This window comes from Hemitrygon akajei, chromosome 7, assembly GCF_048418815.1.
Source record: "Hemitrygon akajei chromosome 7, sHemAka1.3, whole genome shotgun sequence".
NCBI classification, from domain to species: domain Eukaryota; kingdom Metazoa; phylum Chordata; class Chondrichthyes; order Myliobatiformes; family Dasyatidae; genus Hemitrygon; species Hemitrygon akajei.
In genome coordinates, this window is record NC_133130.1 from 181,589,838 (window position 1) to 181,616,385 (window position 26,548).

At 42.8% G+C, this 26,548-nt stretch overlaps 1 protein-coding gene across 1 annotated transcript in view; it reads right to left on the reverse strand.

Annotated features, from left to right (window-relative positions):
- Positions 1-36: 36 nt before the first annotated feature.
- Positions 37-26,548, reverse strand: part of LOC140731250 (kelch-like protein 20) — a 57,685-nt gene continuing 31,173 nt past the window's right edge. The window contains 6 exon segments of the mRNA XM_073052794.1: positions 37-1,316; positions 13,773-13,879; positions 20,215-20,423; positions 23,484-23,617; positions 26,069-26,145; positions 26,147-26,213. Of these exon segments, the coding sequence (XP_072908895.1) occupies positions 1,232-1,316; positions 13,773-13,879; positions 20,215-20,423; positions 23,484-23,617; positions 26,069-26,145; positions 26,147-26,213 (679 nt within the window). The 3' untranslated portion in view covers positions 37-1,231.

Consider the following 26,548-nt stretch of genomic DNA (forward strand, 5'->3'; position numbering starts at 1 on the left):
AGGGTTCAGTTATTCCGAGAGTGGTTTTCAACGTGTCTGTTCTATTTTATTTAAATACTGTACAAGTCTTAAATATACAACTGCAACATTGTAAGATGTTTTCAATTAAGCATCTGAGTCATTAATCCATTACAATAGTAGTAGCATTCAATTAAATTTAATGGATACTTCATGTAGGGGTACAATGGAAATGTTAGAACTTAACGAAGTGAAGTGCATTAGCCCTGGAATGGGTTCCCAAAATTAAACTAAGTCTTGTTTTGGAGCTCCAGTGATTTCAGAGATTTCACTGTTCAGCTCTCCAGCTGAGGTAGTAACTTGCAGCTGTTAAAGCTTGAAGAAAAAGTTGCATGAAGATATTTAAAAGTAGTGCAAGTTTTAGTTACCAACTGTAACTAGACTATACCATTGTCTCAGAGCTAAACTTGTGCATGAAATCTAAAACACTTGAGATTGAAACTGCAAGTTTAACATTGCACGGGATAACCAAATTCTTAGTTTTGGTTAACTTGTGGAAATCTGACCATGCTTTTATCTAGCCAATCGTGCTCTTTTAATGCAACCCTCACTTGACCTCCAGAGGGAAAATAAATTGGGTTAGGTATGACAGCTGAATTAAAGCTCAAATATAAGTGGACCGGCAAAGTATAACACAATCCTGTCTTGCTTTGCTTCTAGTGCATGCTTGCACATCTGCTTGTATTCAATCAATTTGATTAACTGTATAAATGTTTTAATAGATTTATAATGCTTATTAAATTAGAATAACCATCTTGATTTTAATGTAAACTTTTGACTGAAGCACAGTTCTTCCTCCCCTCCCCCCATTATACTGACTTTCCTGTGCCTTCCTCAATGTAGTGCTGTTAACCTTTGTCTATAAGAGCATTCAGCTATTTACTTTCTTTGCGAGCTGCATAAACTGCTGGTAATAAGGTGTTCAGCTGCCATGATATTTCAGAAGCTTATAAACTGAGCATATTTAAATAGAGTTGGTTAATTTAAGGCCACTGGTTTCATTTCTCTAAGATTAATCAGATGCCTCTACTTATCAGCTCTAACAGTAAATAGAAATGAAATGCCCATAGAAACATTAAAATGTACAAGTTTGCTTCATACCCAACTTGTTCCAGCAGGTGCTCTTCCAGCAGATGGCATTTAAATGAACAGTTCAGTGCCAGGTGATGAATGGTTTAAAAACATGCATACCAATCCTTTGGGAAGTGTCAGTTCACCAAATGTGCGATTCACATTGCGTCATTTTCACCACTCCAACCCCACCACCAAGGCGTCTGTAGTTCATACTTCCAAATAATCTGAAATTGGGACAGCATTTGATCCAATATACAATGAGTAGGTGGAGAAAAAATAGGTCTTTACATTGTCTCAATAACATTTCATTTTCTATAGCATTTCAAATGGGCAGTGGATTTGTTGATTTAGTTTCTTTGCCTAGAGGAGTAGACATTAAGACCATAGGACATAGGAACAGAATTGGGCCATTTGGCCCATTCAGTCTGCTCCACCATTTAATCATGACTGATCTTTTTTACCACTCAGACCCACTCCCCAGCCTTCCCATAACTTTTGATGCCATGTCCAATCAAGAACCTACCTGCTGCCTGTGGTAGTACTTTAGCCAGAGGGTGGTGAATGTATCTCTGCATCTGTTTTAAATGGACGCCACTCTATCCTGAGGAAGTTCCCTCTTGTTCTAGAATTCCCCACCATGAGAAACATCCTTTCCACATCTACTCTGTTGGGCCTTTCAATATTTGTAAGGTTTTGATGAGATCTCCCTTCATCCTTCTAAATTCCAGTGAGTACAGACCCAGAGCCATCAAACATTTCTTGTATGGTAACCCTTTCATTCCCAGAATCATTCTTGTGAACCTTCTCTGAACCCTCTGCATTTCTAGCACGTCTTTTAGAGGAGCCCAAAACTGTTCACAATTCTCAACACGAGGCCTCGGTGCCTTAGAAAGCATCACACCCCTGCTCTTGTATTCTAGACCTCTTGAAATGAATGCTAACATTGTATTTGCCTTCCTCACCACAGACTCGACCTGCAAATTAACCTTTAGAGTGTTCTGCACAAGGACTCCCAAGTCCCTTTGCATCTCAGATTCCTGGATTTTCTGCACATTTATTTCTACTACCATAGTGCATGACCATGCATTTTCCAACATTGTATTTCATTTGCCACTCTTGTCCATTCTCCTAATCCAAGTCTTTCTGCAGCCTACCTGTTTCCTCAACACTACCTGCCCCCTCCACTAATCTTCATATCATCTGCAAACTTGGCAACAAAGCCATCTGTTCCATCTAAGTTATTGATATACAGCATAAGAAGTGGTCCCAACACCAACCCCTGTGGACCACCACTAGTCATTGGCAGCCAACCAGAAAAGGATCCTTTTATTCCCACTTGCTGCCTCCTACTAATCAGCCAATGCTATAACCATTTCAGGAACTTTCCTGTAATACCATGGACTCTTTAACTTGGTAAGCAGCCTCATGTAGAGCACCTTGTCAAAGGCCTTCTTGATGTCCAAACATCTGCATCCTTTTATCTATCCTATGTGTAGTCTACTCAAAGAATTTCAATAGGTTTGTCAGGCAAGTTTTTCCCTTGAGGAAACCATGCTGACTTTGTCCTATCTTGCCCTGTGTCACCAAGTACTCCATCACCTCATCCTTGACAATTGACTCCAACATCTTCCCAACCTGAGGCCAGGATAACTGCTCTATAATTTCCTTTCTGCTTGGGTGTATCTACAGCGGCCAGTGAGTGAGTGGGCCAGTGAAGGAGTGGAGATTTGAGGTTTTGACTTGAGAGATTCTGGCAGTTTCGGCAGTTGGACTGTGCAATCACCTCAATCCAGATTTGAATAGCTCAGACTCAGCAGAAAGCAGCTGATTGGGCAATCGAGGTCAGGTGACCAAGCAGTTTGAAAAGCTCAAACAAATAGAGGGTTACCTCAAGCGGAGAGGCCTGTGGAAAGTGGCCAGTGAGTGTGTGGGCCAGTGTAGGAGTGGAGATTTGAGGCTTTGACTCGAGAGGCTGAGGACGAGCTTGTTCCCAGTTGGTCTTTACAATGACTCCTGAGATGGTGATGTGCCTCTCCTGTGAGATGTGGCAGTCTTGGGGGAACTCCCCTCTCCCGCAGAGTCACATCTGCCAGAAGTGCTTGCGGCTGGGCGATCTGGAAGACTGTGTGAGGAATCTGGAGCAGCTGCTGGATGACCTTCGACTCATAAGGGAGAATGAGGCAGTCATAGATGAGAGCTACAGGGAGGTCGTCACACCTAGGCTGCCGGAAGCAGGTCATTGGGTGACAGTCCGAGGTGCGAAAGTGAAGGAGAGTAGACAGGTAGGGCAGAGCACCCCTGTAGCCATTCCCCTAAATAATAAGTTTACCATCCTGGATGCTGTTGGTGAAAACAACTGACCAGGTGTGAGCCACGGTGGCAGGGCCTCTGGCATTGAGTCTGACCCTGTGGTGCAGAAGAATGGGACGGAGAAGAGGAGAGCTGTCGTCATTGGAGACTCTATAGTCAGGAGAGCAGACAGGAGATTTTGTGGACGTGAGAAGGAAACCCGCATGGTTTGTTGCCTCCTGGGTGCCAGGGTCCAGGATGTCTCTGACCGGGTACATGACATCCTGGTACAAGAGGGAAAGCAACCAGAAGTTGTGATACATGTTGGGACCAACGACATAGGCAGGAAGAGGGATGAGGTCCTGAAGTGTGAGTTTCGGGAACTAGGCAGAAGGCTGAAGAACAGGACCTCAAGGGTGGCGTTCTCAGGATTGCTGCCGGTACTACGTGATAGTGATGGTAAGAATTGGAGGAGATAGCAGTTGAATGCGTGGCTGAGGAGTTGGTGCAAGGGGCAGGGTTTTAGATTTTTGGACCATTGGGATCTCTTCTGGGGAAAGTGGGACCTGTACAGATTGGATGGGTTGCACCTGAGCTCAAGGGGGAAGCAATATCCTTGCTGGTAGGTTTGCTATCATGGTTCGGGAGGGTTTAAACTAATTTGCAAGGGGGATGGGACCCAGAGTGATAGAGCAGTGAAAGAAGTGCATGGAGTAAAGCCAGATCTAACATATAGAGAGGCTTTGAGGAAAGAGCAGCAGAATAAAGGGTAGAAAGGTAGAAGGGCTAAATTGTGTGTACTTAAATGCAAGAAGCATCAGGAACAAAGGTGATGAACTGAGAGCTTGGATACATACATGGAATTATGATGTAGTAGCCATTACGGAGACTTGGCTGGCGCCAGGGCAGGAATGGATTCTCAATATTCCTGGATTTCAGTGCTTTAAAAGGGATAGAGAGGGGGGAAGAGGGGTGGTATTACTGGTCAGGGATACTATTACAACTGCAGAAAGGGTGGGTAATGTAGCAGGATCCTCGAGTCAATATGGGTGGAAGTCAGGAACAGGAAGTGAGCAATTACTCTACTGGGGGTATTCTATAGGTCCCCTGGTAGCAGCAGAGATACTGAGGAGCAGATTGGGAGGCAGATTTTGGAAAGGTGCAAAAATAACAGGGTTGTTATCATGGGTGACTAACTTCCCCTAATATTGATTGGCACTTGATTAGTTCCAAGGGTTTAGATGGGGCAGAGCTTGTTAAGTGTGTCCAGGATGGATTCCTGTCAGTATGTTGACAGACCGACTAGGGGGAATGCCATACTAGATCTAGTATTAGGTAACGAACTGGGTCAGGTCACAGATCAGTCAGTGGGTGAGCATCTGGGGGACAGTGATCACCACTCCCTGACCTTTAGCATTATCATGGAAAAGGATAGAATCAGAGAGGATAGGAACATTTTTAATTGGGGAAGGGCAAATTGAGGCTATAAGGCTAGAACTTGCGGGTGTGAATTGGGATGATGTTTTTGCAGGGAAATGTACTATGGACATGTGGTCGATGTTTAAGGATCTCTTGTAGGACGTTAGGGATAAATTTGTCCCGGTGAGGAAAATAAAGAATAGTAGGGTAAAGGAATCATGGGTGACAAGTGAGGTGGAAAATCTAGTCAGGTGGAAGAAGGCAGCATACGTGAGGTTTAGGAAGCAAGGATCAGATGGGTCTATTGAGGAATATAGGGTAGCAAGAAAGGAGCTTAAGAAGGGTCTGAGAAGAGCAAGAAGGGGGCATGAGAAGGCCTTGGCGAGTAGGGTAAAGGAAAACCCCAAGGCATTCTTCAATTATGTGAAGAACAAAAGGATGACAGGAGTGAAGGTAGGACCGATTAGAGATAGAAGTGGGAAGATGTGCCTGGAGGCTGTGGAAGTGAGCGATGTCCTCAATGAATACATCTATTCAGTATTCACCACGGAGAGGGATCTTGATGATGGTGAGGACAATATGAGTGAGGTTGATGTTCTGGAGCATGTTGATATTAAGAGAGAGGTGGTGTTGGAGTTAAAATACATTAGGACGGATAAGTCCCCAGGGCCTGATGGAATATTCCCCAGGCTGCTCCACAAGGCAAAGGAAGAGATTGCAGAACCTCTGGCTAGGATCTTTATGTCCCCGTTGTCCACGGGAATGGTACCGGAGGATTGGAGGGAGGCGAATGTTGTCCCCTTTTTCAAAAAAGGTAGTAGGGATAGTCCAGGTAATTATAGACCAGTGAGCCTTGCGTCTGAAAGCTGTTGGAAAAGATTCTTGGAGATAGGATATATGGGCATTTAGAGAATCATAGTCTGATCGGGGACAGTCAGCATGGCTTTGTGAAGGGCAGATCGTGCCTAACAAGCCTGATAGAGTTCTTTGAGGAGGTGACCAGACATGTAGATGAGGGTAGTGCAGTGGATGTGATCTACATGGATTTTAGTAAGGCATTTGACAAGGTTCCACACGGTAGGCTTATTCAGAAAGTCAGAAGGCATGGGATCTAGAGAAGTTTGGCCAGGTGGATTCAGAATTGGCTTGCCTGTAGAAGGCAGAGGGTCGTGATGGAGGGAGTACATTCAGATTGGAGGGTTGTGACTAGTGGTGTCCCACAAGGATCTGTTCTGGGACCTCTACTTTTTGTGATTTTTATTAACGACCTGGATGTGCGGTTAGAAGGGTGGGTTGGCAAGTTTGCAGACGACACAAAGGTTGGTGGTGTTGTAGATAGTGTAGAGGATTGTCAAAGATTGCAGAGAGACATTGATAGGATGCAGAAGTGGGCTGAGAAGTGGCAGATGGAGTTCAACCATGAGAAGTGTGAGTTGGTACACTTTGGAAGGACAAACTCCAAGGCAGAGTACAAATTAAATGGCAGGATACTTGGCAGTGTGGAGGAGCAGAGGGATCTGGGGGTACTTGTCCACAGATCCCTGTAAGTTGCCTCACAGGTAGATAGGGTAGTTAAGAAAGCTTATGGGGTGTTAGCTTTCATAAGTCGAGGGATAGAGTTTAAGAGACGCCATGTAATGATGCAGCTCTATAAAACTCTAGTTAGGCCACACTTGGAGTACTGTGTCCAGTTCTGGTCGCCTCAGTATAGGAAGGATGTGGAAGCATTGGAAAGGGTACAGAGGAGATTTACCAGGATGCTGCCTGGTTTAGAGAGTATAGATTATGATCAGAGATTAAGGGAGCTTTGGAGAGAAGGAGGATGAGAGGAGACATGATAGAGGTGTACAAGATATTAAGAGGAATAGATAGAGTGGACAGCCAGCATCTCTTCCCCAGGGCACTACTGCTCAGTACAAGAGGCCATGGCTTTAAGGTAAGATGAGGGAAGTTCAAGGGGGATATTAGAGGAAGGTTTTTTACTCGGAGAGGTTGGTGCGTGAAATGCACTGCCTGAGTCAGTGGTGGAGGCAGATACACTACTGAAATTTAAGAGACTACTAGACAGGTATATGGAGGAATTTAAGGTGGGGGGGGGGGTTATATGGGAGGCAGGGTTTGACGGTCGGCACAATATTGTGGGCCGAAGGGCCTGTACTGTGCTGTACTGTTCTATGTTCTATGTACAGAAAATAGTGCCTATGGCAAGCACTGAAATTGCGCCCCTGTCTAAACATCTGACACCCATCTTTTAGATAACTTTACCATAATATCAGCTCAAAAATACAAGTCAAGCTTGTTGATCTTTTAATTAACAAATTATGGCACTACATGAAAATTATAACTGCATCTTCCTTGCTTTCACTAATGAAAATTGGTCTATGATGTGAAGAAAATCAGTTTTTTTCAGTTTCTTCTCTTTCTACACTCGGCAGGGCAAGATCAGAGTCTGCCTTGACTCATGGAGGCTCTCAAATACAAAAGTATTCGTTTTAACTTGCTGAATGATCTCTCACAGCTGGTGATGGAAACTGCGATGGTGAGCATTATCTGAATAGCAATGTGAAGACTGGGGAAGATGCTCTCATTTCCATACCGAACAATAAATTCAAGAAGCTCTTCAGGTCTTGATATTTTCATGTTGACCCACCTTGATAGCAACATTCTACAATCCAAAACTACTTCATAAAGCTGTCCATCAACATCAGAGCTGTATAATTCACCCAAATTTTCACACTTCTTTAGGTTGTTACTATCAGTGCTGTAACACAGTCCCTCAACATCAAAGGAACCCAAACTTGGCGTCAGTGTCGTGCAAATGAGCGAACCTTTCATCCATTTCTCTGTGAAGACGGTTGAGTGTTCCCTTCATGACTCTTTCCACTTTCTTCTTAGCTGTTAACCCAGTGTCTCTCGAGTTCTCATCAGCCATTCATTTCTTTCATCTCTGATGCCTTTCAACTTCAATATTCTATTGACAAAGACCGATTCCTTCTTCGAGTGACTCACTGACAAACACTTTTTTCATCATAAAAATGATCTTGGAGAGCTTTCAGATCCAGGGCAGCATCATGGAAGTTCATGCTAGGATCCTACAGCCTCTTTTGAATATGGTCAAAGCGAATGAGTACTTTGTTCCAAAATCCTAGCAAAATCAGAAAATCTTAACTCAACATGTGGTTGTACAGCTGCCTTGTGTCACTTTTTGTTTCACTGGTCTCATTTTCATTGTCTATCATGTCCTGGAGAACTTGAAATATCTCCAAGGTACTTGTTGACGGGCTTCACTGCTTCTGTCCTTGCACTCCACCTGGTTTCGGACTCCGACTTAACAACCACAGGCACGGCATTTTTGAGATTTTCCCAGCACTGTGTTGAACAAGAGGAAAAACACGTAGAGAGCTTCGATGGTCATGTTTTCTGGAACCATCATTATATCCTGCTTGGCTGCATGTACACCCACCAAGTTGAGTGAGTGATTGTCACAATTCACAAACACTGCCAGGTTGTTATTTTCTCACTTATTCTTTGATGAACACCACTTCCGTGTCCAGCCACCACAGCAGCATTGTCATAGCACTGTGACCAACAATCTTGTTGCTCCATTTCGTCCTTCTCTAGCTGTTTCAAGATGTCTTCAACCAAGCTCTCAGCATCCTTCTGGCTTATCTGGATAAAACCAAGGAAGGACTCTCTAACACTGACTGTTTTCCTCAAAATCAACTTCCACATACCTCACTACTTCTGACACCTGCTCATGGTGTGCCTGATCAGCAGTCGAGTCGAACATGAGGCCATAGTACTTCGCTTTACGAATGCTTCTCAGTAAACTCTGGTGAACAGTGGATGCCATCATATGGATGAATTCATTCTGGACACCCGGTGAACGATAAGCTGTGGATCCAGGATGACTTTCCAAATGAGTGAGGTGTTCTTTTATGACAGGGTCAAAGATGGCCAAGGAAACTTCCTACATTGGAGTCATCGTCTAGCTGAAGTGACTCCTTGTGTCCTTGAAAAGCCAGGTTCAGTCGCAAGGAACTTTATGCAGTGAAGGATTCTCATCAAGATATCACGCCACTTGTGCTTTTCCTTCTCAATCTGTGACTGAAATACTGCGTCAATAACTCCTGTTTCCAGCTAAATTTCTTTCTATTTCTTTCCACTGTGTGGGCCATTCCCGATGATTCTTGGCATTTTCATGAACACTAATCCTTTCAGGTGCTTTCCACTGGTTGAATTCACTTTCTTGCTCCAATGAGGATTGATGATCTCACTGGGAATAGAGAAGACAACAGATACAAAATGCAGACACTTTAGAAGGGGAATAAACCAGCCTTGAGTGAGTAACTTCCTCACCACGACCATTTCCCAATTTCCTCCTGAACCAAGTTTTGTTCATTGAGCGGTTATTTGTTGGTAGGAAAAGCCCCTCACTGTTCTGGAAATACTTCGAACCCAGCTTCATAATTTGTTCTCAACATGTCAGGCAGAATTGCTTTTCCAGTATCCTTGTTGAACTTCAGAAGTCCAATATCATGCTGTTCAATCACTTCGGGTATGACAGTTCGAGGCTCTTTGACACCATCCAGTTCACTGGGTTCAGTGTCGTCAGGTAAAATCTCATCAATAAACTCAACATCAACGCCACTACCATTGTCTTATCCTCCTGTCATGCCCACGTTCTCTGTGGAAGCCTCACTTTTAATCTTGTCATACTCGGATTTATCTGACTTGACTTTCTCCTCGGCTTGTGATGCATTTGTACTTGATTCATCTTCGTATTCTAACAAACTTGTAACAGGTGCAGGCGACTCCATGGAACGTGTCAAACTACTTGTTCCAGGCTTTTCAAAGAAGGGCATGAAGAACTTGCTTGACTTCTTGGCTTCCTCCACCTCCAACTTTAATCTCTTCCATCCTTCAGCTCCACTTTCCTTCTTCGTGAAGAAATGTTTCATGGTCGTCTTACACCATGCTCTGAAATAAGGCCATCCTAGTGCTTCTCACCCATGATAATCAAAGACAGATCATACATCTGAAGAAAATTCTTTTTTCACTGTCTGAGGATGGCTTGACTAACTTTAATAGAAACTGCTCAGTGGCGCCCTCCCCTTCAAGTGATGCCCAGGGCACGTGCCATACCTGCCATACCTTAGATACGCCACTGTTTCTGCTGTTCTTTTCCTTAGCGTGGAGTGACATTTGCAATTTTCCAATCCTCTGGCACCATGCTAGAGTCCAATGATTTTTGAAAGATAATTTCTAATGCTTCCACAATCTCTACCACTACCTCTTTCAGAACCCTAGGATGTAGTTAATCTGGTCTGGGTGACTTGTGTACCCTTAGTGATCAAAAAGCTGAAAGACCTTTCTCCCTTGTAACTAACTGCACTCACTCCTCTTCCCTCACACCCTTCAAAACCTAACACACTACTTAGTGTCTTCCACAGTGATGACTGATGCAAAATACTCATCTGCCATCTCCTTGACCCCTGCTATTATTTCTCCAGCTTTATTTTCTAGCAGCCTTGTATCCACTGTTGGCTCTTAATTTTTTAAAATACTTGGAAAAAGCTTTTACTATCCACTTTGATATCCTGTCTACCCACTAATTTTTGCTCTGTTGTATGCCCTCTTTTGCTTTTACGTTAGCTTTGACTTCCCTTGTCAGCCACGGTTGAACTATTTTTCCATTTGAGTATTTCTTTGTTTTTGGAATACATCTATCCTGCACCTTCCTCATTTTTCCCAGAACCACTCACCATTGCTGCTCTGTTGTCATCCCTGCCAGCATCTCCTTCCAATTCACTTTGGCTAACTCCTCTCTCATACCACTGTAATTTCCTTTACTCCACTGAAATACTGCTATGCCAGACTTTCTCCTGATCAAATTTCAAGTTGAACTCAATCATATTGTGATCGCTGACTCCTAGGGGTTCTTTTGCCTTAAGTTCCCTAATCACCTCTGGTTCATTACATAGCACGCAATTCAGAATAGCTGATCCCCTAGTAGGCTCAACGACAAATTGCTCTCAAAATGCAATCTCAAGATCCATTACCAACCTGTTTTTTTTCTCTCAATTGACCTGCATGCTGAAATCTCCCATGACTACCATAACATTACCCTTTTGACATGCCTTTTCTATTTCCTGTTGTAATCTATGGTCCATATCCCAGCTACTGTTGGGAGGCCTGTATATAACTGCCATAAGGGTCCTTTTACGCTTGCAGTTTAACTCAACCCCCAAGGATTCAACATCCTCTGGTCACATCTTTCTACTGATTTGATGCCGTTCTTCACCAGCAGAGCCACACCACCCCCTCTGCTGAGCTTCCTATCCCTCCAGTGCAACATGTACCCTTGGACATTCAGCTCCCAACTACAATCGTCCTTCAGCTATGATTCAGTGATGGCCACAACATCATACCTGACGACCTGTAATAGTGCAACAAGATCATCTTGTACATGCATTGAGAGATAACACGGAGTACTGTCCTTGTTACCTTTGATGCTGCATCCTTAATGCACTGGTGCTTGTGCTGCTGGCTGAAATTTTGTCCTATCATCTGCCTGCCCTTCTTGACAGTCTGATTGCAAGCTATCTTTGCTTTTGTAAACCATCCTATATCTTAGAAACATAGAAAACCTATAGCACAATACAGGCCCTTCGGCCCACAAAGTTGTGCTGAACATTTCCCTACCTTAGAAATTACTAGGCTTACCTATAGCCCTCTATTTTTCTAAGCTCCATGTACCTATCTAAATGTCTCTTAAAAGACCCTATCGTATCCACCTCCACCACCGTTGCTGGCAGCCCATTCCACGCACTTGGCACTCTCTGCATTTTCTTTTTTTTTAAAAAAAAACAACCAAACAAACCTGCCCCTGACATCTCCTCTGTACCTACTCCCCAGCACCTTAAACCTGTGTCCTCTTGTGGCAACCATTTCAGCCCTGGGGAAAAAGCCTCTAACTATCTACATAATCAATGCCTCTCATCTTATACATCTCTATCAGGTCACCTCTCATCCTCTGTCGCTCCAAGGAGGAAAGGCTGAATTCACTCAACTTGTTTTCACAAGGCATGCTCCCCAATCCAGGCAACATCCTCGTAAATCTCCTCTGCACCCTTTCTATGGCTTCCACATCCTTCCTGTAGTGAGGCGACCAGAATTGAGCACAGTACTCCGAGTGGGGTCTGACCAGGGTCCTATATAGCTGCAATATTACCTCTTGGCTCCTAAATTCAATTCCACAATTGATGAAGGCCAATACACTGTATGCCTTAACCACTGAGTCAACCTGCACAGCTGCTTTGAGCATCCTATGGACTCGTACCCCAAGATCCCTCTGATGCTCCACACTGCCAAGAGTCTTACCATTGATACTATATTCTGCCATCATATTTGACCTACCAAAATGAACCACTTCACACTTATCTGGGTTGAACTCCATCTACCACTTCTCAGCCCAGTTTTGCATCCTATCAATGTCCCTCTGTAACCTCTGACAGCCCTCCACACTATCCACAACATCCCCAACCTTTGTGTCATCAGCAAACTTACTAACCCATCCCTTCACTTCCTCATCCAGGCCATTTATAAAAATCACAAAGAGTAGGGGTCCCAGAACAGATCCCTGAGGCACACTACTGGTCATTGACCTCCATGTAGAATATGACCCGTCTACAACCACTCTTTGCCTTCTGTGGGCAAGCCAGTTCTAGATCCACAAAGCAATGTCCCCCTTGGATCCCATGCCTCCTTACTTTCTTCAAATGCCTTGCTAAAATCCATATACACTCAATCTACGGCTCTACCTTCATCAATGTGCTTAGTCATATCCTCAAAAACTTGAATCATGCTCGTAAGGCACGACCTGCCCTTGACAAAGCCATGCTGACTATTCCTAATCATATTACACCTCTCCAAATGTTCATAAATCCTGCCTCTCAGGATCATCTCCATCAACTTACCAACCCTGAAGTAAGACTCACTGGTCTATAATTCCCTGGGCTATCTCTACTCCCTTTCTTGAATAAGGGAACAACATCTGCACCCTCTCCCATCCCCCATTGATGTATGCAAAGATCATCGCCAGAGGCTCAGCAATCTCCTCCCTCACCTCCCGCAGTAGCCAACCAAATTAAGATCTGCATTACATGAAGAAAGGGTGGTAATCTGTCTCATAGGTCCAGCAATTAAACTAACACAATCTAGAACCTGCATTGGATTTGTTTAAACTATAAGGCATGCAAGGTAGTTTGATATTTTAATGGAATTAAATGAACAAGATGGCTTCACACTCTAAGTATGCAGATATCCTGAACTCTTTAACTGAATTTGAGTTCTTCTGCAAGAAGCCGCCACTTCAAGCTGTGTTAATTGGGATATGGGTTTCCTTGCTCTTGCAATAAGGTATCAACCCCAGTTATTGTTTTCTGTACACTATACTGGCTGAATCAGTTGAAGGCTATCAGCTAAACACCATCTGACCTCTTGGATGTAACAAGTAATAATACTTCGAGTGGCATTTTCAAAAGCAAACTACCTCACTTCTATATCTTATGAAATCCTAGCCATTTTATATATAGAACAGTAATTATGCTACATTGGATGGAATCAGCTGCAATTAAGTTCAAATCCACTGGCAGTTCATTCCATACTCTCACCAACCACCACCCTTAACCTTGCCAAGACTAGAACGAGAGGGCACAGGAAAAGGGTGAAATATTTAAGGGAAACCAGAGGATAGTGAGTGTAGAAGGGACTGCCAGCAGAAGTGGTGGATGCAGGTTTGATTTCAACATTTAAGAGAAGTTTGGATAAGTACATGGATGACAGGAGTATAGAGAGCCATGGACCATGTGTGAGACTAGGTAAAATAACAGTGTGGCACAGACTGGATGAACCAAAGGCCCAGATTTCTATGCTGTAGTGCTCTATAACTTAATAAAATTTGTTTATACCTCCATGTGTTTGCATCGGGGTCAAAAACTTCAACGGTTTTTAAATAGGTTGTGCCATCAAAGCCGCCAACTGCCATCAAAAGTCCATTTACAACGGCAAGCCCAACCTGTATGGAGGAATAAACAAGATACTTAATTGTCAGAAACATCAGCATTTACTTTATAATTTCTGATAAAACCTCCTTGGATAACACTATGGTATCTTACAAGTGTCTGATATTGTATATCAATTTGCTCAATGCAGCTACTGTAGCGTACCAGAATTTGGCAACTTTTACAGAAATATTCCATACTCTGTTACCCGGTGGGTAGTTAACATTCTATATTTCTTCCAAGTTGAAGTGTCACAGTACTGCAATGCTTTACAGCCCCAGCTCTAAGATCGGGGTTCGATTTCTGCTGCTGTCTGTAAGGAGTTTGTACATTCTCCCTGTGATTGCATGGGTGCCTTCTGGTGCTCCGGTTTCCTCCCACATTACAACGATGTACCGTTAGGGTTTATAACTGTGAACATGTTCGGTTGCTGCTGGCAGCTTGGCCAGCGCGATCAATTTGACACGAGTGATGCATTTCACCGTATGCTTTGATGTACAAAGTTAATCTAATCCAAACCTGAGGTGCATGCTTTTGAAGTACCTTCTTTAAGTGTCAGTGTTCACCATGTCAATGCAAACAATTTGTCCTTCATGCTGACACCATCGGCAAGGTGTCACAGGAAGGAAGCCACCCTTCTGTAAATCTAAAACTTACTTTCTCATTAGAATCAAGTTGTTCTGCCCACTGCGCCACAGGTCTTTATAATCACTTCAATTATAAAGACTTGTAAAAGAGCGAAATGACCAAAGCACCCCCTTGTTCTGAGTGGAAGAAAGAGTCAATAAGGCAGAGAGTTGGGAGGTGGGCTTCTAGAAGCTGAGGTCTTGCCTTCAGCTGCCAAATGCCTTAATGGTAGATGGTCAATATGAGAGAATGCAATTATCTCAGAGGTATACAGCACTAGAGGAAACTGGACAAGGAACTGGAAAATGGGGTGAGATTATGAGTAGAAGCCTGGTGTGAGCTATAGTGTGGACAGCAGCTTTTTTGATCTCAAGTATGTGGTGGGCAGAACAAGGGAGGCTAGCAGGTTGTTGGAATAATCAAGCCTTAAGGACAAAAATGTATGGATGTATGTTTCATAGTAGATAGTGATTGAAATGTTGAGGAAATTACAAGCAGGGTAAACAAAGGAGATGCAGTGGATGTGGTGTACTTGGATTTTCAGAAGGCTTTTGACAGGTGCCGCACAGGAGGCTGCTTAGCAAGATAAGAGCCCATGGAATTACAAGGAAGTTACTAGCATGGGTGGAGCATTAGTTGATCAGCAGAAACAAGAGAGTAGGAATAAAAGGATCCTATTCTGGCTGGCTGCTGGTTACCAGTGGAGTTCCACAGGGGTCGGTGTTGGAACTGCTGCTTTTTACAATGCATGTCAATGATTTGGACTATGGGATTAATGAATTTGTGGCTAAATTTGTTGATGATGCAAAGATAGGTGGAGGAACCGATAGTGTTGAGGAAACAGAGAACCTGCAGACAGAGTTATATAGTTTGGGAAAAGTGGCAAATGAAGTACAATGTTGGAAAGTGTATGGTCATGCACTTTGGTGGAAGAAATAAATGGGCAGACTATTAGATCAAGAGAGAATTCAAAATGCAGAGGTGCAAAGGGACTTGACAGCCCTTATGCAGGATACCCAGGCTGAGTCGGTGTTGAAGAAGGTGAATGCAATGTTAGCATTCATTTCTAGAGGTATAGAATATAAGAGCAGGGATGTGATGTTGGGGCTTTATAAGGCACTCGTGAGATCTCACTTGGAGTATTGTGTGTAATTTGGGGCTCCTTATTTTGGAAAGGATCTACTGACACTGGAGAGGGTTCAGAGAAGATTCACAAGAATGATTCCAGGAATGAAAGGGTTACTGTATGAGGAATTTCTGGCAGCTCTTGAGAGAATGAGGGGGGATTCATAGTAACATCCCAAATGTTAAAAGGCCTGAACAGATTAGATATGGCAAAGTTATTTCCCATGGTAGGGGAGTCTAGGACAAGAGGGCACGATTTCAGGATTGGAGGACATAGAAACGTAGAAAACATACAGCACAATACAGGCCCTTTGGTCCACAAAGCTGTGCCGAACATGTCCCTACCTTAGAACTTCCTAGGCTTTACCCATAGCCCTCTATTTTTCTAAGCTCCATGTAGCCACCCAAGAGTCTCTTAAAAGATGCTATCGTTTCCGCCTCCATCACCACCGCCAGCAACCCATTCCAAACACTCACCGCTCTATGCGTTTATATAAAAAAAAACACTTACCCTGACATTTCTTCTGTACCTACTTCTAAGCACCTTAAACTATGCCCTCTCATGCTAGCCAATTCAGCCCCGGGGAAAAGTCTTTGACTATCCACACGATCAATGCCTCTCATTATCTTGTACACCTCTAATCCTCCATCACTCCAAGGAGAAAAGGCTGAGTTCGCTCAACCTATTCTAATAAGGCATGCTCCCCAATCCAGGCAACATCCTTGTAAATCTCCTCTGCACCCTTTCTATGGTTTCCACATTCTTCCTGTAGTGAGGCGACCAGAACTGAGCACAGTACTCCAAGTGGGGTCTGACCAGGGTCCTATATAGCTGCAACATTACCTCTCGGCTCTTAAACTCAATCCCATGATTGATGAAGGTCAATGCACCGTATTCCTTCTTAACCACAGAGTCAACCTGCTTAGCAGCTTTGAGTGTCCTATGGACTCGGACCAAAGATCCCTCTGATCCTCCACATTGCCAAGAGTCTTACCATTAATACTATATTCTGCCATCATATTTGACCTACCAAAATGAACCACCTCACACTTATCTGGGTTGAACTCCATCTGCCACTTCTCAGCCCAGTTTTGCATCCTATCAAAGTCTCGTTGTAACCTCTGACAGCCCTCCACACTATCCACAACACCCCCAACCTTTGTTTCATAGCAAATTTACTAACTCAACCCTCCACTTCCCCATCCAGGTCATTTATAAAAATCACAAAGAGTAGGGGTCCCAGAACAGATCCCTGAGGCACACCACTGGTCACCAGCCTCCATAAAGAATATGACCTGTCTACAACCACTCTTTGCCTTCTGTGGGCAACCCAGTTCTGGATCCACAAAGCAATGTCCCCTTGGATCCCATGCCTCCTTACTTTCTCAATAAGCCTTGCAAGGGGTACCTTATCAAATGCCCTTGCTAAAATCCATATACACTACATTTACTGCTCTACCTTCATCAATGTGCTTAGTCACATCCTCAAAAACTTCAATCATGCTCGTAAGGCACAACCTGCCTTTGACAAAGCCATGCTGACTATTCCTAATCATATTATGCCTCTCCAAACGTTCATAAATCCTGCCTCTCAGGATCTTCTCCACAACTTACCAACCACTGAAGTAAGACTCACTGGTCTATAATTTCCTGGAATATCTCTACTCCCTTTCTTGAATAAGGGAACAGCATCTGCAACCCTCCAATCCTCCGGAACCTCTCCCATCCTCATTGATGATGCAAAGATCATCGCCAGAGACTCAGCAATCTGCTCCATTGCCTCTCATAGTAGCCTTGGGTACATCTCATCCAGTCCCAATGACTTATCCAACTTGATGATTTCCAAAAGCTCCAGCACATCCTCTTTCTTAATATCTACATTCTCAAGCTTTTCAGTCCACTGAAAGTCATCCCTATAATAACAAGATCCTTTTCCGCAGTGAATACTGAAGCAAAGTATTCATTAAGTATCTCTGCTATTTCCTCCGGTTCCATACACACTTTTCCACTGCCACACTTGATTGGTCCTATTTTCTCACATCTTATCCTTTTGCTCTTCAGATACTTTTAGAATGCCTTGGGGTTTTTCTTAATTCTGTCCGCCAAGGCCTTCTCATAGCCCCTTCTGGCTCTCCTAATTTCATTCTTAAGCTTCTTCCTGCTAGCCTTATAATCTTCTAGATTCATATCATTACCTAGTTTTTTGAACCTTTCGTAAGCTCTTTTCTTCTTGATTAGATTTACAACAGCCTTTGTACACCACGGATCTTGTACCATACCATCCTTTCCATGTCTCATTGGAACGTACCTACTCAGAACCCCACACAAATATCCCCTGAACATTTGCCATTATTTCTTTGGTACGTTTCCCTGAGAACATCTGTTTCCAATTTATGTTTCCAAGTTCCTGCCTGATAGCCTCATAGTTCCCCTTACTCCAATTAAACATTTCCCTAACTTGTCTGTTCCTATCCCTCTCCAATGCTATGGTAAAGGAGATAGAATTGTGATCACTATCTCCAAAATGCTCTCCCATTGAGAGACCTGACACCTGACCAGGTTCATTTCCCAATACCAGATCAAGCACAGCCTCTCCTCTTGTACGCTTATCTACATATTGTGTCAAGAAACCTTCCTGAACACACCTAACAAACTCTACCCCATCTAAACACCTCACTCTAGGGAGATGCCAATCAATATTGAGGAAATTAAAATCTCCCACCATAACAACCCTGTTATTATTACTCCTTTCCAGAATCTGTCTCCCTATCTGCTCCCAATGTCCCTGTTGCTATTGGGTGGTCTATAAAAAACACCCAGTAGAGTTATTGACCCCTTCCTGTTCCTAACTTCCACCCACAGAGACTCAGTAGACAACCCCTCCATGACTTCCTCCTTTTCTGCAGCTGTGACACTATCGCTGATCAACAGTGCCACGCCCCCCACCTCTTTTGCCTCCCTCCCTATCCTTCCTGAAACATCTAAAGCCTGGCACTTGAAGTAGTCATTCCTGCCCCTGCACCATCCAAGTTTCTGTAATGGCCACATCATCGTTGCTCCAAGTGCTAATCCATGCTCTAAGCTCATCCACTTTATTCATGAAACTCCTCGCATTAAAATAGACACATCTCAAACCATCCGACTGAGTGTGTCCCTTTCTATCACCTGCCCAACCTCCCTCTCGCACTGTCTCCAAACTTTCTCTATTTGTGAGCCAACCTCCCTTTCTTCCGTCACTTCAGTTCAGTTCCCCCCCCCCCCCCCCAAGCAATTCTAGTTTAAACTCTCTCCAGTAGCTTTTGCAAACCTCCCGCCAGGATATTGGTCCCCCTCAGATTCAAGTGCAACCCGTCCTTTTTGTACAGGTCACACCTGCCCCAGAAGATGTCCTAATGATCCAGAAATCTGAATCCCTGCCCCCTGCTCCAATCCCTCAGCCATGCATTTATCCTCCACCTCACTCTATTCTTATACTCACTGTCATGTGGCAAAGGCAGTAACCTCAAGATTACTACCTTTGAGGTCCTGCTTCTCAACTTCTTTCCTAACTCCCTGTAGTCTTTTTTCAGGACCTCCTCCCTTTTCAAACCTATGATGTTGGTACCAATATGTATCATGACCTCTGGCTGTTCTCCTTCCCACTTCAAGATATCGTGGACATGATCAGAAACATCCCAGACCCTGGCACCTGGGAGGCAAACTACCATCCATGTTTCTTTCCTGCATCCACAGAATCACCTGTCTGACCCCCTAACTACAGAGTCTCCTATCACTGCTAACATCCTCTTCCTTTCCCTACCCTTCTGAGCCACAGGGCCAGACTCTGTGCCAGAGGCACAATCATTGTTGCTTCCCACAGGGAGGCCATCACCTCCAACAGTACTCAAGCAGGAATACTTACTGTTAAGGGGAATGGCCACTGGGGTACACTCTAGTACCTGCTTCTTGCCTTTCCCTCTCCTGACTGTTACCCACTTCTCTGTCTCCTGTGGTTCCCGGGGTGACTACCTGCCTATAGCTCCTCTCCATCACCTCCTCACTCTCCCTGACCAGACGAAGGTCATTAAGCTGCAGCTCTAGGTCCCTAACACAGTCACTAAGGAGCTGCAGCTCAACGCACCTCGTGCAGATGTGGTTGTCCGGACGTCCATTTAGAACTGAGAGGCGGAGAAATTACTTTAGTCAGAGGGTAGTAAATCTGTAGAATTTGTTGCCATGAGCGGCTGTGAGGGCCAAGTCATTGGGTGCACTTAAGGCAGAGATAGATAGGTTCTTGATTAGCCAGGGAATCAAAGGGTATGGGGAGAAGGCAGGGGAGTCAGGATGACTGGAAGAATTGGATCAGCCATGATTGAATGGTGGAGCAGACTCAAAGGGCCAAATGGCCTACTTCTCCTCCTATATCTTATGGTCTTAAATAGCTTTAGTGAGATTCGGATACTTGGTCCATATCTCATCAAATATTGTATAATACCACAATGGTGAACAGATGAACAAACCGAATTAGACAGACAGCATTGCTTGGATTAATGGCAGCTACTTTCCAATGTTCAGTCTCAATTCTAACACTTACATACAATTTTAGTATTCACTTACTCCACTGCGTCTGGAAGTCATAGCAACCACTGGAGACCATTGACTGGTCCGAAGGTTGTATCGCTCAGCACTGCTGAGCTCTGTTGTGTCATCACGTCCCCCCACTGCGTAGATCATGTCCTGGAAGACAGCACAGCCGAGATGTTTCCGTCTTGTTCCCATAGGCGGACAAGGAGACCAACGGTTCTCCTGAGGAATGAAACGTTCAACTGGAAAGTACATGAACCCAAACAACAATGTCAGTGCAGTAAGTGAGCAAAACAGGCTTTGTGTATATTTTTGTTTGGTAGCTCACACAATTTAAATTTTTTTCAGTTGCACATTATTTAAGGTTTGCCCTAGGTATTCGCAAATATGCAAGTTGCTTTTCCATTATATAAAAAAACTATTCAAACAAGAAAATAATCTCATCAAAGGCTGGCTTTATACATAGAGGACTAGCATCAGCACAGAAGTTTTACAAGATTAATGCAAGTCTAGTAGTTTAAGCAATTCTAGGCACATGAAAAATATCCTGAAAGATATAAAAATATAACAGAGGGAGGAAGTACAAGGAACGATAACTGGTATTAAATTACAACTTTCAAGATGATTTCCTCTGATAAACTTTAGAGTTTAATGGATTAAAATGTGACTTGATTTCATTTTAAGACATTAAAGGGGAACTGATGTGTTGGAAAGAAATTGTTTCTGCAGTTTGGAAAACCCAAGCCTTGCCTTTCAGGAACAGGCAAGAAAGACTTCATCCCACAGCTGGTGGTGGAATTCTGGAACCATCTTCTGCAACCCATCGATACAGCATCATCAATCAATTGAAAATTTGAGAATTATGGCTTTTATTTATTAAAAAAGTTGAGGGATTTTGAATAAAAGATATACGGTGTTGGATCACAGATCAGCTTTGACATCATCAAATAGGGGAAAAACAGTTTTACACCCCATTCCTATCACCCAAAGCATTGCTGTTGAGAACTCCACACAGCTGCAAGGTCTTTCATGCTGTCTAAAGCATACTGTCAACTTCTACACCGAAAAGTCCGAGGTTTCCCTGATTTTGCATTATTTATTTAGGCAGTAGCTCTCTGTCTAAGGCTGGGGTCCACAGACTCCTCAGTTAATGGTAGAGGTCCACGGCATTAAAAACTTGTGAACTCTTGGTCTATCCCCTTTCCCTTCTCTCCTTCCATAACTCATCTCCTTCCTCACATCTCACCGACCAAAGCTAGTTTCAATACGACTTCCTCTGACTCAGTCTAAACATACCAAATTACGTAGATTTCCATATCCTTCTACAAATCTATTAACATCACATTTCTTTAACTATATGATCTGGTTCTAAAATCTATCTAAAATAGGCTCTATGAACTTAATAACAGGTTTCAAAAAAAGTCAGACCATGTTTTGGGATGCCCACAGAAAATAATCCTGTGGTTTCCTTTTGTTCTCAAGTTATTTTTCTGGCAGTAGACCACAATATTGACCCCCCCCCCCCCAACAGGTTGATAGGATCTTGATTAGTAAAAGCTTCAAAAGTTATGGGGGAGTAGGCTGGAGTATGGGGTTGAAAGGGAAAATAAATCAGCCATGATCAAATGGAGGAGCAGACTTGATGGGCAGAATGGCTTAATTATGCTCCTGAGTTTCATATTCCTATATCCTAATCTGTGAAGAAAAATTACTTATTTTGGGGAGTGCTGAATTCAAAGAATTGTATAGCATAAGGAAACAGTTTCATGGAGGCTAACTACCAATTCATTGTCAGGACCAGAGGACCAGAGGACCTGTCCAAATCAATCTGTACCAGTGAGAGGGAAACTAGACATGAAATGAGACCGGGCATCGCAACCCAAGTACAGGTGGATCCACCACCATAGCTCTAAACCCATGAGTTTAGTAAGAATTACCACTGAACCAACAAAAGTTGGTATAGGAGTTGAACAAATGTCAAAATATATTGGATCAAGTCTAGATTCACACTGTTATCTAATCTGAAGTACAGAAGACAACCTATACTTCCAGAGTATTCTTCGAATGCCTGAACTTTGAAGTAAAAACAGAAAAAAGCTGCACATTTAGGCTGGACTGTTGTGATGCTTCTATTCTTGTTTTCTCACTCTCATAGTCAGGTGCAAAAATTTAAACTAACAAAAAACTTTGTTACATGTGCATCGAAACATTGAAACATCCAGTGAAATGTGGTGTTTGCATCAAATCATATCAATGAGGATTATCCTAGGAGCAGCGCACAAGTGTCACCACACCAAGGTAACGTAATTCTTTGCGCAACGCTATTACAGATTGGGACATTCCAGAGTTTTGGAGTTTAATTCCAGTGCTGTCTGTAAGGAGTCTCTGTTTTGCCCAGGCACTCCAGTTTCTTTCCAATCCAAAGGCATACTGGGTAGGTTAACTGGTAAATTGTCCTGTGATTAGGTTCCGGGGGTTGTGCGGTTGCTGGAGCAGTGTCACTCAAAGGGCCTACTCCACACTGTATCGCTAAATACAGCACGCCCCGCAATTCACTAGCACTAACCGTACACCTTTGGAACGTGAGAGGAAACCGAAGTTCTGGGAGAAAATCCGCATAGCGTGGGAAAAACATACAAACTCCTTACAGGCAGTGGCGAGAACTGAATCCCGATTGGTGACTGTTGATGCTGTAAAGTAACAGTGCTGCCCCAGATAATGTTCACTTTATTATATAAAAAAAACGGACAAGCGGTTATGTAAGCTGTATGGATGGAAATGCTTCGCTGAAGTTGCATATTAAGAGTCTTAGACTTTGGTTACTTAAGGTCATATCACTTTTCCAATACAACATTTACAGGCTTATAACATTATCTTTGAATTCATGTGACGTGAAATGAACTAAATCAGGATAAAATGCTCAAAACTTATGCAACATTTTAATATCACCCCTTTGAAACATGAACATGTGATCAAATCATCACCAGCTGAATTCCTCATTTATTAGTATTATACTACTTTTCCATTCAATTTACACCATTTACAATCTGAATAAAACAAGTTATTTAGGGGCAGTAAAACAGCCATTACCCACACAGCAAGGACGAACAATTAAGTTCCTTTCAGATACCAGTTGAAGAGAATATCATGTTCTTCCTGATCTTCGTGGGGAAAATGTTCCTTTTCCATCTTCATTGCCTACCGGAACCTGTCGACACTGGCTTTAGAACAATGCACTATTCCTCTTGGGCCAGTCTAACTGTTAACTAGCTTTAGAAGGAATCTGTTCCCAATAACATTACCTGTATTCAATGGAGATGTTCCATCAGAGCCCCCTGTAGCATAAAGATGTCCACCAAGGACCGCCACAGCTACCCCCAGACGACGAGTACTCATAGGTGCTACTCTCATCCATTTATTTTCCTTAGGATCAAACCTGGTAAGATAAATGTGCTACAAATCAGATTTCCTCTATAAATCTCAGCGTATCAAGTCCAACAAGTCTTCTTCTTCTGCCACTGCACTTTCTACCAATTTTTTCACCTTCTGTATGTTTTTTCCTAGATTTCCACCGGAATTCTGGCAGTCTTTGTGTTCATTTTTTACTTGAGTCTAGACTAAGTGCTGCCAAGTATGTGGGTGTAAAGAACATAACGATCAAGTCCAATTTATTCCAACAAAGAAAATTCAGTAATGGTCACAGGATAGATATAAGGCGCAAGACCTTAACTTGTTTCCTCCCTCCAAGCTTAGAAGTTATGCTATTATATAATGAAATGATACAAGTTGGTTCCCTCCTTGTACGTGTGACTGAGCCACAAGCTTGAACCCTTGGAAGAAATTCTAATCTATGTTTTCTAAAAATATGTCATATACGAGGGGTGATTGATAAGTTTGTGGCCTAAGGTAGAAGGAGTCAATTTTAGAAAACCTAGCACATTTAATTTTCAAGACATAGTCCCCTCCTACATTTACACACTTAGTCCAGCGGTCGTGGAGCATATGGATCTTGGACCTCTAGAAAGAGTCCACAGATGGGTGATTGATAAGTTCGTGGCCTAAGGTAGAAGGAGATGAGTTATACAGCTCTCGTTACATGCACATGCTGTTCAACTCTCTGAGTGATTATGCAGAAAGTTTGAAGTTAATAACTCATCTCCTTCTACCTTAGGCCACGAACTCATCAATCACCCCTTGTATGTTATATTTTCTAACTTGTCTTCCTTCCTCTTCCCCACCTTCTTATTCCTGACATCTTCCCCCTTCCTTTCCAGTCCTGATGAAGGATCCCAGCCCCAATAGATTTCCAGCATCTGCAGAATTTCTTACATCATATATGTATATTTAATTTAAACAGAAAATTCACAATGGGTTTATCACAGAATAGTATCAGGCACAACAATGAAATCCATGGTGTTCAATTTGTCCTCTGACTAGTTAGTACACATCATCTCCTTATCTAATCACTCAGGATCTGGGTAAAAGTTGGCAAGGATGCTGCAAGAATTTAACAGGATACAGAGATCAACAATACTGAAAAATTTACTGTTAGTTGTCCAGCTAGCTTCATCATATTGTAGAATTATCACATTTATCCATACAGACCTGTTACACCATTCAATAGGATTGTGGCTGATCTGTGATCTAACTTCATATGGCCTTCTTCAACTAAATACCTTTGGTGATAACAAAGACTTATCATTGCAAATTTTAAAATTAATTTTTAATGTCAAATGATATTTGTAGAAGAGGATTCCAAACTTTTGCCATCTTTCATAGGTAGTGATATTTCTTAATCTCACTCTCAAAAGGCCTTATTTTAATTTCAGAACTCTGTCCCTAGTCCTTTTTCCCTAACCCAGAAGTGGTATTCGTTCTAGCAATTCCCTATAATAACTTAAACTTTAAGAAAACCATTTAAATCCCAAGGAATAAGTATCTACTTTGTGTAACTTTTTCTGCTCAGTGTTCAAGGACCATTCTACTATATTCATATCAATGTATATAAAAGCCAATATTTCCTTTCCAAGGTGCACCATGGCTCATGATACTCCAGGTAGTGAACGTGCTTTTTTCTACTGCACACTGCATGGATCTATCTGCATCTATCTAACTGGATGAATCCTAATGGGCACTAAGCTAGAGCCTGATTTAGTTGGTAGAAATCACTGAAACAAGACACTGCTCTGTGATACTGCAAACCAAAATGGCTCAGATATTGGATTGCCAGAGAAGACTTAGTTCTAATTTCCTGTCATGAGCGACTCACTTTCAAACTAAAGAAGCCACATGAAAACTAAACCTTACCATCTTTCTCATGGGTGGCTAATGGGCAATAACAGAAGTAAGGTTTCAACTTTACAAGACTAACTGTTGTTCCAAAAAGCCAAAAATGGTCACACACAAGCACATTTTGCCACCTCCTGAAGATACAACTAATTTAACATAATCATTTACACCTTCAGAGATTCAGCCACTGTTTGGAACTCAATAAATGTAGTAACTAGGCCAATGGAAAAAAAAGTGTTCCTGAATCCAACCATCAGGTGACTATTTCTAATAGTAGTCTTCCAAATGCAGCACTGTCTAGAACCATCTTCAGCATATTACGAGGTTCCAGTTCAGGGCAGCTTGTTACCAACTTTGCATTCTAAGTCTCCTCTCACCAAACATTTTATTCAGTTTATGACATGAAAAGGAGCTTGGTGGATATTCTCTCCTGTGAGGCAGAACCATATTTGTAATCAATCTCCTCAGATCCTTCTCCCAGTTGTCCCAGTACATGTAATTAAATCTACCCTACTGAATGGTCAGAAAGAGAATGGAATGGTCTTTAGGCAGCACCAGGACTTTAGTCGTTGAATAGGCAATCAGATGAAAACATTACCTTTCCACAATGTTAAGGCAGGACACTCCATCTTGTCCTCCAACAGCATAAAGGTGTCCTCCCAGCACTGCTACCCCCCACACTGGTTCTACACGTGCTCGTCGGAGCTACATCACTACTCCACTGGTTTGTCTTGGGGTCATACCTTTGCAATATAGCCGAAATAATATCGAATTAGAAGAGACATGGTTTAGTAGGAGAACCTACAAATTCAAACACATTATTCTGAAACCTTTCAATACGTAATAAAAAAAAGGGGACGTCACGTGATGACGTAGGGTTGAGATGTGGAAATCCAGCTCTCCCGTAAAAAATTAATAAATTAATGTTTGTGAAGAAAAGTTAGTAAATATTTTCTAAAAACTATGTCTAAACTACTCAGGATTTTCCTTAGAAATGCCTCCTTAACAGACGCAGAAGAAAACTACTACTTTGAAGACAGTACAAGCTGGGCCGGCCACCATGAAGAAGCCTCGGACT